Here is a 15,637-nt window from a genome sequence, read left to right on the forward strand (position 1 = left end):
GAAAGGAGTGACGGGGGCTCTGGACAACAGGGACGACAGTGGGCAGCCAGAGGGGCCGCCCGTCTCCGGCCCGTCCTGACCATATGGAACTGTGGGCCTGTGAGACATGTCTCCTTTCCGGAAGCTGGAAATCTGGATCCCTACATCACCGCCACCACCTCCCTTTTTCTTTAATCTCACCAACTCAGATTTGGTTTTGAGACATAGAAGATACAGGCTACCTGGGGTGTCACTTCAGCCTGCACGCCTGAGTTTTCAGGGTCGGAGCGTATGCAAAAGCCCCTCTCGGCCTTGTCGCCGGCCCACCTGGATGCAGCACCTGCCTACCACCTGGTGGGCAGCCTCCAGCTCCCTGGGACTCACAGAAGCTAAGTGGCTTCCCCAGTCCCCGTCCATATATACCCAGAGACAGGCACTGCAGGGCCCCTTTTCCCCCTGTTTAAATCAACGTTTTTATATCCATGATACTTTTTTCCTTTTTAATTGAGGTGAAGTTCAGATAACATAAAACTTACCATTTTTACAATTGTATACAATGCAGAGACATTTAATAGGTTCAGTGTTGCACACCTCTACCTAGTTCTAAAACATCGCCCCAAAAGGGAACCCTATACCCACAAAGCAATCACTCCTCAACTGCCCTCTCCCCCAGCCTCTGGCAACCACCAGTCTTCTTTCTGCCGCTATAGATTTACCCATTCTGGGTAGTTCCTATAAATAGAATGTAACAATATGAGCCCACTTTGTGTCTGGCTGCTTTCTCCCAACATGCTTTTGACATTCATCCGCGCTCTAGCGTGAATCAGAACCTCACTTCGGGTTCTGGTCGCATATTCCGTCGTACAGATGATGTACCGCCATTTGTTTACCCGCAAGCAGCTCTTGCTTGAAATCCTCTAGAGTCAGTGGCTTCTTGGCTCCAGGACTTCAGTTTTGCCGGCGTGATCGCCTTGAGGCCCTCCCCTGCGGTCCGAGCAGGCGGGTAGATTTCACAACCCCTCAGGTCACAGGCAAAGCTGAGCCTCCTGCTTGGAAGCCCGGCCCTATCTTAATGAAGGACCCACTGCCCAGGGAGCCTGGCCAGCCTTTCCCGCCTCCCTAACTCCGCCACCCCTCTGATGCCCACAGAGTACAAGGCCAGCTATGCCCGCAGTCGCTCCATCCGCTCAGTGGCCATCGAGGTGGACGGCAGGGTGTACCACGTAGGCCTGGGTGATGCTGCCCAGCCCCGAAACCTCACCAAGCGGCACTGGCCAGGGGCCCCTGAGGACCAAGATGACAAGGATGGAGGGGACTTCAGTGGCACCGGAGGCCTTCCTGACTACTCAGCTGCCAACCCCATTAAAGTGACACATCGGTGAGTGTCCAGGTGGAAGTCGAGGGTGAAGGGGACAGGACAGACCTCAGCAGGGGCTTCCCACACCTCTTGAGCCCCTGGGCTGGGCCCCCTCCACCTCCTCTGAGCCACACGTGATCCCTTCTCTCAAGCAGGTGCTATATCCTAGAGAACGATACAGTCCAGTGTGACCTGGACCTGTACAAGTCCCTGCAGGCCTGGAAGGACCACAAGTTGCACATCGACCACGAGGTGAGTGGAGAGCGGGAGAGGAGCGTGCCGTCAGCCACCAAGGGCCTGGCAGGACCCCCGGCTTATGGTGGGAGGGCAGTGAGGCCAGACCCAGGGAAGGGGCTGGAGAGGTGAAGTGAGGTCCCCACAGATTCCTCCACCCAGGGATAGGCGTCAGTCCCAACATGAGACAGCTTGCTGCCCAGTCTGTCTGAGGGAGGATGGCTTAGCCACGTTGTCCCCCTTTTGACTTACAAGAAGTCTACGCTATGATGAGGCCTTTCATCAAGCCCAGGGGAGACACTGGAGCCGCCCTCGGGGCTCAGCAGGTTCCTCCGCAGGCCAGGCCAGGAAAAGGACTCGGTTCCCTTGCAAGGGCTGGCCGGAGGGGAAGGTGGGCTTCCTTCAGCAGGCAGAACAAGTCCTCCCCACCCAAACATGCCGGTGCTGGCCCTGGGCCCGGGCAGGGCAGGCTGCCGCTGCTGAGCAGACACGGCAGCGTGGGGGCGGTCACCAGGCCAAGCCTTTCTTGTCCAGCCGTAAAGGTTTCAAGGCCTCCTCTCCTGCCCCTCCCTCAGATTGAAACCCTGCAGAACAAAATTAAGAACCTGAGGGAAGTCCGAGGTCACCTGAAGAAAAAGCGGCCAGAAGAATGTGACTGTCACAAAATCAGGTGAGGCAGTAGCACAGGGATCTGAGACCCCACCCTCCTACAGGACAGTTCAGTTCATCCCCTCTCGTGATTGACCCCTTTCATTTTTTTTTTTTTTAATCTTTTTTAATCTTCTCCCCTCATGGCATTAAAAAAAAGAAAATCCATAATTTACATCCCTATTGTCAGCCAATGTGGCACACGGAACCGTTCCTCAGCCAGGCTCGCGCCCAGATTCCAGTACTGCTGGCAAGAGACCCGTGCTGGCTGTGCAGAGCCGGCTCCAGGCCGGAAACGTGCCTCTGCCGATTGCCCTTTCAGAAATCCCCCACGTGGTCTGAGGTCCATGTTCCCGGCTCAGGGATCCCCTGGCCCAAAGGACTGAACTCTAGAACAGCTGTGTCCAGTAGAACATTCTGTGCCGATGGACACGGGCTATGTCTGCACTGTGCCACGCGTGGCTGGTGCACACTCGAAGTGGTGGCTGGTGTCAGTAAGGAGCCAAAATTTTTATTTTGCTTAATTCAAACTGAAGTAGCCACCTGTGGCCAGTGGCTCCCGTACTGGACAGCACAGCTGCAGAAGCCCTGCCGTCTTCCCAGAAAGTCTTGCAAAACACAGGCTCCCCTGTGCTGGCCCCAACCAAGCGTGAGTAGGCAGGGCGGTGAGGGAACCAACCTCACGATGCTGAGGCTTTGACGTGTACAATTAACCGTCACAAAAGGAAAGGAAAAAGGATGCTGAGGCTGACGCACCTAAAGCCAGGCCCAGTTTCTAGTCGTGGCTAAATTACAACTAACCCGACCTCCTAAAGTCTAGCAAAATCCCAGGAAGAGTCCTGGCTCATGCCTGGAGAATGAAGCCACCCAGGCAGGTACCTGCTGCCCTGGGGATAGGGTTGTACCCTCCCCACCACCATCCCAGAAGGAGGAACAGGGGAGTGGGGCAGCAGCAACACACGGGAGTCCCAGAAACCACAGTTTGTACCTGCCAGCGGAGCCCTCTGAGCCACTCCTGAAGCCTGGGGCTGGGGGGGTCTGTTACAGCTACCACACCCAGCACAAAGGCCGCCTCAAGCACAAAGGCTCCAGTCTGCATCCTTTCAGGTAAGGGCAGCTTAAGGTCCTGGGGAAGAGATGCAGAGGCCTAGCATGAGGAGGTGGCCCTCCCTTAAGCTAAAATACAGAAGAAAAGGAAAGAAGTCCAGGCCCTTCCCTGGGAAGTCTGCGGTGGCCCTCAAAGAGGCCTTATTTCCCAATCAACACTGTAAACGGGGTTGCGGCAACTCCACCAAGCAGGGCAGGACACAGGAAGGAGGGGAAAGGGATGCCAACAGGAGTCCCAGTAGCTGCCTGGCTCTGTCCCCAGCTCTGTGCCCCCTTGGGAGTTAAAGTAGAATGACAGAAGATCCAGGTTCTAGTCCCGGCTCTGCCTTGGATCAGCACTGGGACTTGGAACCCTGAATTGCTATGCCCATGGCTGTTGGAGAAGCCTCAGCCCAGCCCCTAGGTGGACAGGAAGAGCAGAGACACAGGGTCACTGATCCCTCAGAGGCCCAAGGCGTGTGTGGCCCTCTGCGCCCATAGGAAGGGTCTGCAAGAGAAGGACAAGGTGTGGCTGTTGCGGGAGCAGAAGCGCAAGAAGAAACTCCGCAAGCTGCTCAAGCGCCTGCAGAACAACGACACGTGCAGCATGCCAGGCCTCACGTGCTTCACCCACGACAACCAGCACTGGCAGACGGCGCCTTTCTGGACACGTGAGCAAGCCCAGGGCAGAGGTGGACAGGCTGGGGCCCGGGGGGCCAAGAAACTTCTCCACTTAAGTGACTCAAACCTCTCTCAGAAAGGGGGTCCCCGACACCAGGGGTCCACAGTGCTTGGGGCAGCCTCTTGGCATTTGATGAACTGGTTTCGGGGGCTGTCCCTGACGGGAATCACTGTTGGCAGATGGGGCTTCCTCCCGCAGGCACTCAGGACATGCTCTCTCTTCCTTGCCAGTGGGGCCTTTCTGTGCCTGCACCAGCGCCAACAATAACACGTACTGGTGCATGAGGACCATCAACGAGACTCACAATTTCCTCTTCTGTGAATTTGCAACTGGCTTCCTAGAGTACTTTGATCTCAACACAGACCCCTACCAGGTACAGACAACCCGAGCTAGAGAGATGGGGGTATGGGTTACCCCAGTGCTGCCAGGTAGGCCCCCCCCAACCTCAGGAAGTCATGACAAATTATCCAAGTCCCACTGAGTCCCTGAGCCACTGGGAGTTAGTTGTGAAGCCGCTGAGATTGGGGGATTCCATGTTCAATCAGCCTTTTTTGCCTCCATCACCCTGCGTTTTGCCTCCGTCACCCTGCGTGTGTAATATATGTGGCTTCTTCCCTCTAACTTAACATGCAGCATTCAACCAGGCTTTGCCGGAACTTGTGAAGACTCCTAAAACTGTCAAGCCGTAGGATCAAGCCAGATATTACCCACTGCAGGGCCTGCACGGACCACGCGGCTAATATAACAGTAACACACTGCACCAAGCACTCTGCTAAGTGCTTCCGTACAGTAAGCCATCTAAACACACACACGACTCATGTGGCTCAGGACCACACAAGACCAGAAGGAGCAGTGACATGTCTGGTCATCGGAACATGTGGGCCCTTGTACAGGGACAGTCACTGCTGAGCTCCAGCACTAGAGCTTTCCTGTCCTGTGGCCTTGGTATTGCCCAGGCTTTGACCTTTCAAGAAAAGTCTGAAATAATTTTTTAAATGAAATCTGATGTTTAAATATCAGCAGCACAAATGCTTTAATTACTATATAGGTGTCCAGTCTTTCTCCTTAGATAGGTTCACCCTCATACTTTACCAAAGGGGTAGGTTAAGTCCGTCACCGGTAGCTCCCAGACTACACAAGAACCCAAGTCACTTACCCATCATCCTTTCATCAAATGGCTGCTTTGCAATCAGGAGGACTGCAAATCTGAATGAAGGCTGCTGATAAAACCAAGACTGGGAAGGCTTTCTTTCCGAGCTTGGGAAGTCTCCTGACTAGTGGCTGCAGAACTCCAACATTAAATACAGACAGACATGGTGTTTATTCTCCTGAGTTTTCATTCTCATTAAGAGAGAACCTGGTGGGACTCGAAGCCAAAAAGTCACCTAACTCTTCCAAATGCTGGCTCTTGCAGAAGTTGAAGTTGGAGTAAGCAGGTCACCAGCCCCTAGCACCTTCCACCTGCCTGAAATATGTCCCCTGGTTGGTAGAAGAAGGGCACGGGGAGAGTCCCTGTACTTACCTTGTTGACAGACTACCCTTTTTGCAACTAGCTGATGAATGCAGTGAACACACTGGACAGGGATGTCCTCAACCAGCTACATGTACAGCTCATGGAGCTGAGGAGCTGCAAGGGTTACAAGCAGTGTAACCCCCGGACTCGAAACATGGACCTGGGTGAGTAGGCACCGCAACATAGGGCCTTTGGAGAGCAGGGTAACCAAAGGAAGGGACTCAGGAGGTGGTGTCTACCCCAAGAATGAGCCTGAAATCACCAGGCTTTGGGAGGTGATGCAGTTCCAGATGAGTCATGGGAGCCCCTGTCCATAGCAGGCAGATGGCCTTTGACAAGCTGTGCTTCCTGAGAGGGGAACACCTGCATCAGCTGTCCAGGAAACACACGGAATTCCCTCGTTTCATTTCCTCCCTTTTGTTCACTCATGCATTCAACAAACATTTCCTGAGAACTCAGACCTGAAACCATGGTGACTAAAGATGACCCCATCCTGGCTGACTTGTGTGGAGCCGGTGTTGTCCTAAGAAGAGCAGTCCACAGCGGGAGGCCTCTGGCTTGTATGGAAAGAGTAAAACTGGATGGTAGAATCCAGTGTGACTGGGGAAAGGCACCACTTAATAAAACCAGGGTCAGACCTCTGAACTGAGTACTGAAGAGTAGGACGCAATCGACCACTGAGAAAACGTGGAGGGCTGGCGTTCCAGGAAACTTGAAGTGTGAGGAGCAGAAAGCAGCCTAGGTGGTACAGCCAGCACAACTGAGGCCAGTGGAGAGTGGCAGGAGGGCATCAGGCTACCCTGTGAGAGGCCATGGTAGAGTTTAGATTTCATTTGAGGTGTATCAGGAAGCCAATGGAGGGTTTTAATCTGGGCACTGGCATTGCTAGGTGGAGAATGGGACTTTATGGGAGCAAACAGCGAAGATGGCACAGTTATCCAGGGAGAAATGATGGTGGCTTGGACTAGAGGTGGGAGCAGTGAAGATGATGGATTTCAGATTCAGGTGGTGAAGCCCCCCAGTAGAATATGGTGATGGGAGGTGCAGGATTAGGAGTCCCAGGTAAATCCTGAGTTTTGTTTGGGACAGGACAAAATCTGCAGTTTTAAATCTAAAATGCCAACTAGATAGAAATTTTAAGATGAAAAAAGCTGACCAGGCATGGTGGCTCATGCCTATGATTCCAGGGCTTTGGGAGGCTGAGGTGGGAGGATACTTGAGCCCAGGCGGTCAAGGTTACAGTGAGCTATGATAGCGCCACTGCACTCCAGCCTGGGAGACAGAGCTGTCGCCCCATCTCTAAAAATAAAAGTAAAAAAAATTAAAGCTAAAAGAAAAATGAAGTTCACTTACTGGTGAGAGAGAGTGGCCTAAAACCTTTGATATTTGAAGTCCCTTGGGGAAGGGACTGTGTCTAGGAGGACGCCTGGAGTTCATGTCAGGAACATGGCCACACAGCTTAGGAGGAAGAATTCAGATGCCACAGTCAGCTCTAGTTATGAAGAGGGCAGAGCTACTGTGTTTACAGAAGATGTTGCACTAATACTTCCTGGTGAGGAGCCTGATATGATTGGAATTTTCACTAGTGGCTTCCTAACCTCTGCCACTCAAGCGCTGCTACTCTTGTGATCAAAGTGCAATGACATATAAGTCACTGTGTGCCAGGCTGTGTGCTGAGCGTTTTACATGTGTTAGCTGATAAGCTTTTGAGGTGAATCTTCTTATCCTCATTCTACGGAGGAGTAAAGTGAACAAGGTGGGCTGACCCCAGAGCCCACACACTCGATCCTGCCATGTCCTCAGGAAAACTTCCCCAGAGCCCACACCACCCTTCATTTGTTCTCATAATGAGGGTGGCGGGGAAGTACTAATGCACCTTTCCCTAAGAAAACACTTGAATCCATTTCGTGTTTTACATTAATGCCTTGTCCAGTACACTGCTGTTCTCGCTATAATCTGTGCTTGGTAAACATGAGCTATTGCTCCCTCCTGCACTTGGTCAGGGCTCTTGGCTTTCTGTCCTCTGGAGCACAGATGTTCAGGCCCGCGTCTACCTCCCTCACCATGACTAAGGTCAGCACTGAATGAAGCCATCAGGGTCCTGAAACTGATCGTGGTGACTCTGGATTTTAGGCAATCTACAAGGCTACCTAGGAGACTTAGGGCAGGTTCCCCTCATAATTCCGTCTACTCTTGAATAGGGAATACTATCAACATCATGGGATTGTGACAAAAAAGTGTAAGATGGTTTTCTGGTGTGTTGGGGTAGCTTTGCCTAAACTATCTGCTCCTGTTTTTATTATTTCTCCTTCATTTAGGACTTAAAGATGGAGGAAGCTATGAGCAATACAGGTATTTCTTTTTATTATTAAAGCCTAAACAAAGTTCTCCTATCTTGGCCCATCCTTCAGTCTCATCTCTGTGAGTCCGCACCTGTTATGTTGAGACACTGCCCTTCCTCTGGTCTGCCCGAGACCAGGATCACCCACCAAAGATAGCTGTCACCTAGGAGACCTTCTTTGTATAGTTCTTTGGGGACTTTTTCTTTCTTGGTGATGGTTAACATTCATTCTCCTTTTGACACTTGAAAACTTAGGCAGTTTCAGCGTCGAAAGTGGCCAGAAATGAAGAGACCTTCTTCCAAATCACTGTGAGTTGAGGAACCAGCTTACAAATAGAGATCTGCTTCTGACTGCTTCATTTTGCCAATGCTATTCTATTTGCATGCCATTTCTTACATACCATCCTTCATTTGTTCTCATAATGAGGGTGGCGGGGAAGTACTAATGCACATCTTTCCCTAAGAAAACACTCGAATCCATTTCATGTTTTACATTAATGCCTTGTCCAGTACACTGCTGTTCTCGCTATAATCTGTGCTTGGTAAACTTGAGCTATTACTTAGAGGTTGAGAAGCATTTAAATATTACAAACTGCCAGGCATCTTGAAGGCTATGGCTGCAAAAGTGCTAACTGGTATACAACATCAGCAGTAGGATGGCCTCATTAAATGGTTTCCAAAAAGCCATGCTACAGCTACAGACTCTCACTCCAGTGCCATTGGAGGCTGGCAGGGACTGAGACTGGCCACCTGGAAAGTTCACCTCTATTCTAAAGGGAGCAGGCTAGTTTGCTCCCCGCAGGAATGGGCTGAGGTTTGCCAGATTTTCTAATTCACTGACCAAATCCAAAAATGCGGGTATGTGTGAGAATTCTTTATCATTATCATCTCATTTGACATTAAGTTAACCATGTGGGCAAACTACCCTCCTTGGTGAGCTGCCATTTGCAACCTCTGGTCTACTCATTTATTCCTTTATATGCATATAAACCTGAGTGGCTTTAATAGGACATTAGTAACAGGCCACCTAAGCCTTTCTTTGGTGCTTCTAGAATTAAGGTACAGAATCTTTACATATCACAATCTCCTTAGCCACTATTCTATCCAGATCCTTAAATGCCATCCTTGCCAGGCATTGAGTGTATAAGTAAACAACTAAAAATTGAGGTGACTAGGTGGTAGCAATCCCTTTCTAAGTAACCTAGAAATATTCATTCTCAGCAGCCTTGAAGCAAAGCTTCCTCAGCTATAGGACTGATTAGGAAGTCATGATAAAGACCGTGATAGCTAAATGCTAAGATGAGTTTGTTTCGTTCTTTAGGGGACAACTGTGGGAAGGCTGGGAAGGTTAAGAAACAACAGAGGTGGACCTTCAAAAACACAGAGGCATCAACTGACTGCACAGGCAACGAAAAACCACGTGGGTGATTTCCAGCAGACCTATGCTATTGGCCAGGAGGCCTGAGAAAGCAAGCACTCACTCTCAGTCAACATGGCAGGTTCTGGAGGATAACCAGCAGGAGCAGAGAGAACTTCAAGAAGTCCATTTTTGCCCCTGCTTTTGCTTTGGATTATACCTCACCAGCTGCACAAAATGCATTTTTTTCGTATCAGAAAGTCACCACTAACCCTCCCCAGAAGCTCACAAAGGAAAATGAAGAGAGCCAGCGAGATTTCCTTGGAAATTTCCCCCAAGGGCGAAAGTCATTGGAATTTTTAAATCATAGGGGAAAAGCAGTCCTGTTCTAAATCCTCTTATTCTTTTGGTTTGTCACAAAGAAGGAACTAAGAAGACAGAGGCAACGTGGAGAGGCTGAAAACAGTGCAGATTCGACAATGAGTCAGTAGCACAAAAGAGATGACATTTACCTAGCACTCTAAACCCTGGTTGCCTCTGAAGAAACTGCCTTCACTGTATATATGTGACTATTTACATGTAACCAACATGGGAACTTTTAGGGGAACCTAATAAGAAATCCCAATTTTCAGGAGTGGTGGTGTCAATAAACGCTCTGTGGCCAGTGTAAAAGAAAATCCCTCGCAGTTGTGGACATTTCTGTTCCTGTCCAGATACCGTTTCTCCCAGTATTTGTTATGTCCCAGAACTGATGTTTTTTTTTTTTAAGGTACTGAAAAGAAGCTGATGTATGTCCCAAGTTTTGATGAAACTGTATTTGTAAAAAAAATTTTGTAGTATAAGTATTGTCATACAGTGTTCAAAACCCCAGCCAATGACCAGCAGTTGGTATGAAGAAACCTTTGACATTTTGTAAAAGGCCATTTCTTGGGAGTTTTTTGGTGTGTCTGTTTTTTTAAAGTATTCAAGATACTACCAGTCAACATCTTTTTGGAAGAAAATGCCTTTGGGTTTAGAAGATTTTCTTAAAAGGGGAGTAGATGGTTGTAGATTGACTAAAGTCTACCATACTTCAAGGGACTACAGGTAAGTCTCATAGTATACCAGCTTTGCTACTTCATTTTTTAAAAGTATTAATCAATTGCAAAGAAATTCACCTTGGCCAACCCTTCTTTGTATATCAGGTCATCTAACCTGATACAAGTAGTTGACAGATTTCAGCTATCACCAATCCAACCCATTTCTCATTTAAGAGATGACAGAGATAATCCCTAAAGCACCCACATTTGTTTCAATGCCCCCAACAGGCCAAGGCTCTCTAGCAACTCCCTAGTGGCGTTTTTTAACTTCAGAAACTGTTACTATTATTTGAAATAGACTTCCTTAATCTTCTTTACCCTTAATCCAACAGGGATTTAAAAAAAAAAAAAAAAAAAAACTCTTTAGGCTCCAATTTTAAATAGAAACCTTTATTTACAATGACATCCAAAATGGTCAGCAAAGCAGTCACAGCTCACCATCCCCCATAAGTCATTTCATGTGGTTTCGATTCTTTGCAGGATAAAGAATAATTTCTATTTTTTTTAAAGCAACACAATGTAAACTTGATTGAAACTGAATTCATTCTCAAGAGTATAAGTCAATTCCTGAGAATTTAAATATTGCTCTCATATTTCATTCTTCAAAATTCCATATATTAGAAAGGAAGAGAGAAAACACCTGCTCGTTTATTAACAGTGTGCCCCTGGAGTTGAAAACAATTCTTATTCCTCTGATTAGATCAGTCCTTGAGGTTTTGCTCCTATGAACCTAAATTGTGAACAAAACTCACAGCTTCTGCAAATAAAAAGGGAACTGGGCAGGCATACATGTAACTGGCAATCCATTCTGTTTACTTTCAGCTGCACCTACCTCTGGATCAAAGAACTTCTAGGACATCAAGCCAATTATCTTCTGTAATACCCTACCCCTAATATAGATACCCCCAACTCACCTCAGATATTAAATACTGATAACTAAGTAGCACTGTTATTGATATTTACACCTTTCAATCCAGATGCAGTTTAGAAAAGTGGCATCATAATACGAACATTAACAATGTAACTTCCATTTATTTTTTAAAGGAAGAAACATGTATCTCCTTTATATCATTCTAATCTTTATAAAATATATATATTTTGTTTATATATCTTTGGATTCAGCAAAAAAAAAAAAAAGTAGGTACTGGAAATATCCCACATTCTAAAAGCAGATGAAAAGATTATACTGTTCACCCAACAGATACCAAGGTTTGAAAAAATGGGGGGTGCTGGGGTGTGGAGAGGTAGCAGGAGTACAAAGAATTATCTAAAAAAGATAAAGGGCAATACAGGTAAAAACAAATTATCTCAAAGACTGCACCTATTAAAAGAAAATCAAAATCTTGAGTTTGCACCAAATGAACAAGTAGAAAATATAAAAACTTATAATAAACTTCATTTTTCTACCATATAAAAAAGGGAGTGCTGCCTTCCAGTTAGCCTGCAGCCAGGTCTGAGGAAAGGATTGCAAAAAAATTTATTATTTTTTAAAGTCAAGAAAGGTAAGAGCACCATTCTGTTTCTCCCCACACACATCACTTAAAGAAGGTTCAGACACAGTTGAGCTGAAAAACACAGAGACAGACTGACTTGGTTGTACCTGTCTCCAAACAGGAGAGTATACTATCTGAAAAGCATAGGCCACTACAATGGAAGTTTCCAGATTTACAATCTTAAGATATATTTTGAAGTTGGTGGGGGGAAGAGGGCAAACTCATAATTGTCTATACTGCTTTGAAAATAAGATCCACTCTAGTGGTGGATCTGGAAATAATCAGGATTCACTTGTAAGCATATCAAAGATATTAAATGATCTTACCTTCAGAGACATCTAGAAAGACTGACTAAATGTGTGAAATTCTTAAAATTACCTGGCTCTCAGTTATTGCTAGAAAATGACACCAAGGCTAGCAGAGACCTCTGAAATTCACAGACATTCAGAAACCCAATTCCTTCAACTATCTGAACCAAATGAAGTAACCCAGATAAAGGGAATTAAACTTCATGTTTCCCTTCCTCCCAACTGACTAAAACAGGTGTCAAAGAGAGGCAACAGCAGAAAGTGGCAGGGGGCAGAAAAGGGAGGGGGTTTCAAAGGTGCTCAGTTAGACTGTGGCTCTGAATCACAGTCAAACTGGCTGTTCTGGGTACTGAGTTCCTTAAGGAGTAACAGTGACACTATTCTAATCCACAGGGACATAATGAAAGCATCACATTAGTATAATGAGGGGACAGCTGAGCAGACACCAGAAACCACACCAAGGATTCTACTCGAGATCAATGTGGGATTCAGGTCTTAGCAACCAAAATCTGAAAACGCTCCTAAAGGGGATGAAAAGGTAACATAATTGAACATACACACACACACACACACACACAAAACTCATGAATTGCTATTATTTCGAACTGCTTAAAATCCAAAAGATTCTCTTCAATCAAATTGCTCGATTTTTTTAAATTCCTGATTTTTTTTTTTAAGTTTATTTCCCCATATCTATTCTTTCCCCCCAAATTAACAAAGTGCTTAGTTCTGGTAGAGGAATTTTTAAAAAATTAAAATGCCTACATCTAAACAAATAATCTCTTTAAAAAGCATTTAGATTAAGAGATTGAAAAGCGAGGCATCTAAGGCCGGGGGGTGGGGAAGGAAAAGCTGGGGAGCACTACCTCTCCGCCAGGCCACGGAAGTCAAGGGGTGTCTCTTCCACTGGTAGCCTCTCCACACACAGCTTACTGCAATCAACAGTGTTAAATATTTAGCTTCACAAACTCTGTAAAAATGAGTTGTTGTGACCTACAAAAAAAGGTATATACATATTTTACATAATACAATATCTTAAAGGTCGTATTTACAAAAAAGTCTATTCACAGAAACACTGCGAGATTCTGATTCAGAATGCAGTACCTGGCCTTGGGTTTTCAGAAGTTTATTTTCAAAAAGCATTATTGCTCTACCATATAGGCAAAGGGTGACACCAGTACTTTAAAAAAAAAAAAAAAAAAAATCATAGTTCTTGTCCAACACGTAAGTGTAGGCAAAAACCAGGAATGTGTTTCACTATTCCCTCAAGACCTCAAGAATATTGCATTTATCCATTACTTTTTAAATAAAGTGCACTCAGCTGCACATTAGCATGTGAAAAGTTTGCTACTGCTGCAATTAAATACTGTCATCTCATTTCCCTTCTGCAAAGCCATTTGGACATCCATGACAGTTCCTGGAGGTGAAGTATTACAGGACATGAACGGCAAATGAAAACCTTCATTAGGAGAAAACCTAGGACAAATAATAGGGACAGAGCAACTCAACACCATCAGTAAAGGACAATTCAGAATCACCAATTCCATTGGACAGAGGGTCAACACAGAACTACTTGGTAGTGACAAAAACACCTGAGGGCTGGGACTATGCTCTTTGTCCAATACTGCAACTAGAGAAACCAGATGTTCTAATCTCTCTTGATTTGTCCAATGTTCTCTGGCCCACCTATGTGTATTTAAGAGACTTTGGCTAGCAAGGCAGAAAAAAGTGACACAAAAGTTTTATGATCAGTAGGACTCCATATCTCCAGAATTATATCCCTAGGAGGTGGAATGCCAAAAAATATTTCTGTTTTGAACACCATGATACACAGCAGGAGGAGAGGAGAAAAAAAACAGGTAGATACTGCCGTTCGGCTTAAAATCCAGTCCTGCTCAAATGACATCACTTAAAATACCCTTGATGGAGCTCAAAGCTGGTCCTTTCTTCAAAGATAGATGCCTGGAACAATGATTCCTTCCCAATAATCCTAGTGCAGTGTCATTTGTACAGTGGTTTCCTTAAGAGGTCCTGGTGCAGAGATGTCAGCAGTATTTCTGTTAGCAACCAGAAAAACTGAGTAAAACACATGCTTTACACAACAAAAAAATCCATGCCCACATTCATGGCTTACAGTGCAGCTCTGGCTGAGTGATTCAGGTTCCTGAGATCCCATCTTACAATGCAGCTTGACTTACCAAAAGTATCCAATGGCCCAATGCCTTTAAACCAAGTTTTTTCAATTACTATATTTAAAGTTACACATTCAAGTTAAAATATACCTAGGACATTCTGATTATAGCTGAGGCTTTAGTTCTATCCAGAGAACAAGAAAAACTTTATGAAAAAGGTAAGGAATCAATTTCATACCTGATCAGGGCCCATAGGCATGCCAGACATGGGCATGGGGTTCATGTTCATCTGTCCCATGTGACCACTGCTGCCATTCATGTGTACCATACTATACACTGCAGGATTCCCCTGGTGGGCAAACTGCTGCTGGGAAAAGGAGCTGTAAGTAAAGAAACGGTAATATTACCTCTGGAAGTCACTTTAGTGACAAAGGGCATGCCCACAGAAACTACTACAATTGTGTCAAACATTGCTATACTTAAGCTGGGAATGTCAGAGAGAAAACTCCCTGACAGCCTGTGATCCATTTTTCACAGCTTTCTGTACTAGATACCCTAATAGATAATGTGCATGCTTGAAGAACTCTCAAAATGGCCAAGCCAAATAACACACCTTCTAATATGAACCCAGTCCTTTCAATCTCTCCATACAAAAAGGCTTGACTGAAAATTACAGTAAGTTCTTGGACTTCTGGGACTAAGATGTGACTAACTTTAGAAGTCACTGTTCTTTACCTGTTCCTGGCCAAATTTCCTGATGGCCAGCCCTTCATTTCTGAGGACTGATAGATGGATGCAGCCTGGGGGTGTTGCATCATGGGATTCTGGGAGGGACCCATTCTTGACGATATCATTGCACTGGGAGGACTAGACACTCGACCAAAGGCTGGATCTGGTTGTTGTCCCATTCCTTACAAAAATAAAACAGAAGAAATAAAAATGCCCAAATGCCTTCTCCTTAGAATATCAGATTTCTGTAGTAGTTTTATGTTTTTTTTTTAAAGCGGGGGAGGGTGGAGGGAAGTGATAAGTATAAGATACAGAGTGCTATAAGATGCTGCCCCCCAGGTATTCTAGATTCTCACCAAGATGACAACTAGAGTAACAGGCTTACTACAGAAAGGAGCACCATCTGGATCACTGAAAGGTCACAGTTGCTTCAATGGGCTTTCTGCAGAAAACGGACTCCGTATGAACTCACATCACTCCATCCCTCTTTAAAGGGCAGGGGAGTTACAATCCTCAGATGACAGGGCTCCCCAGTAGACACCTTTATCCCCACCATGTTCCTGGAACCTCTCAAAGGCTGAACTGAAGAGGTATCTGCATCACTGTAATTAATAATAAATCCAGGGCCCGGCGCGGTGGCTCACGCCTGTAATCCCAACACTTTGGGAGGCCGAGGCAGGCAGATCACGAGGTCAGGAG

The 15,637-nt window shown here is 46.2% G+C and overlaps 2 protein-coding genes across 13 annotated transcripts in view; one reads left to right on the top strand and one right to left on the bottom strand.

Annotated features, from left to right (window-relative positions):
• The window catches only part of LOC105496497 (sulfatase 2), a 131,465-nt gene extending 121,335 nt beyond the window's left edge, over window positions 1-10,130 (top strand). For 4 of the 7 annotated variants that reach the window (XM_011767004.3, XM_071079169.1, XM_011767005.3 and 1 more), the window contains exons 12-21: window positions 1,129-1,357; window positions 1,489-1,588; window positions 2,146-2,240; window positions 3,266-3,325; window positions 3,806-3,975; window positions 4,217-4,359; window positions 5,540-5,663; window positions 7,818-7,851; window positions 8,096-8,149; window positions 9,162-10,130. In XM_011767004.3, coding sequence (XP_011765306.2) covers window positions 1,129-1,357; window positions 1,489-1,588; window positions 2,146-2,240; window positions 3,266-3,325; window positions 3,806-3,975; window positions 4,217-4,359; window positions 5,540-5,663; window positions 7,818-7,851; window positions 8,096-8,149; window positions 9,162-9,192 — 1,040 coding nt within the window. In that variant the 3' untranslated portion in view covers window positions 9,193-10,130. The remainder of the gene's footprint in view (window positions 1-1,128; window positions 1,358-1,488; window positions 1,589-2,145; window positions 2,241-3,265; window positions 3,326-3,805; window positions 3,976-4,216; window positions 4,360-5,539; window positions 5,664-7,817; window positions 7,852-8,095; window positions 8,150-9,161) is intronic. The other 3 variants (XM_011767003.3, XM_071079171.1, XM_071079170.1) reach the window with 1 other exon arrangement.
• A 520-nt stretch (window positions 10,131-10,650) lies between these two features.
• The window catches only part of LOC105496496 (nuclear receptor coactivator 3), a 157,506-nt gene continuing 152,519 nt past the window's right edge, over window positions 10,651-15,637 (bottom strand). For 5 of the 6 annotated variants that reach the window (XM_011767001.3, XM_071079167.1, XM_011766999.3 and 2 more), the window contains 3 exons: window positions 14,945-15,119; window positions 14,448-14,589; window positions 11,755-14,134 (listed from right to left, as the gene is read on the bottom strand). In XM_011767001.3, the coding sequence (XP_011765303.2) occupies window positions 14,123-14,134; window positions 14,448-14,589; window positions 14,945-15,119 (329 nt within the window). In that variant the 3' untranslated portion in view covers window positions 11,755-14,122. Of the gene's footprint in view, window positions 14,135-14,447; window positions 14,590-14,944; window positions 15,120-15,637 lie in introns of all 6 variants that reach the window. The other variant, XM_011766997.2, reaches the window with a different exon arrangement.

Source organism: Macaca nemestrina, chromosome 15 (assembly GCF_043159975.1).
Source record: "Macaca nemestrina isolate mMacNem1 chromosome 15, mMacNem.hap1, whole genome shotgun sequence".
Lineage (NCBI taxonomy): Eukaryota > Metazoa > Chordata > Mammalia > Primates > Cercopithecidae > Macaca > Macaca nemestrina.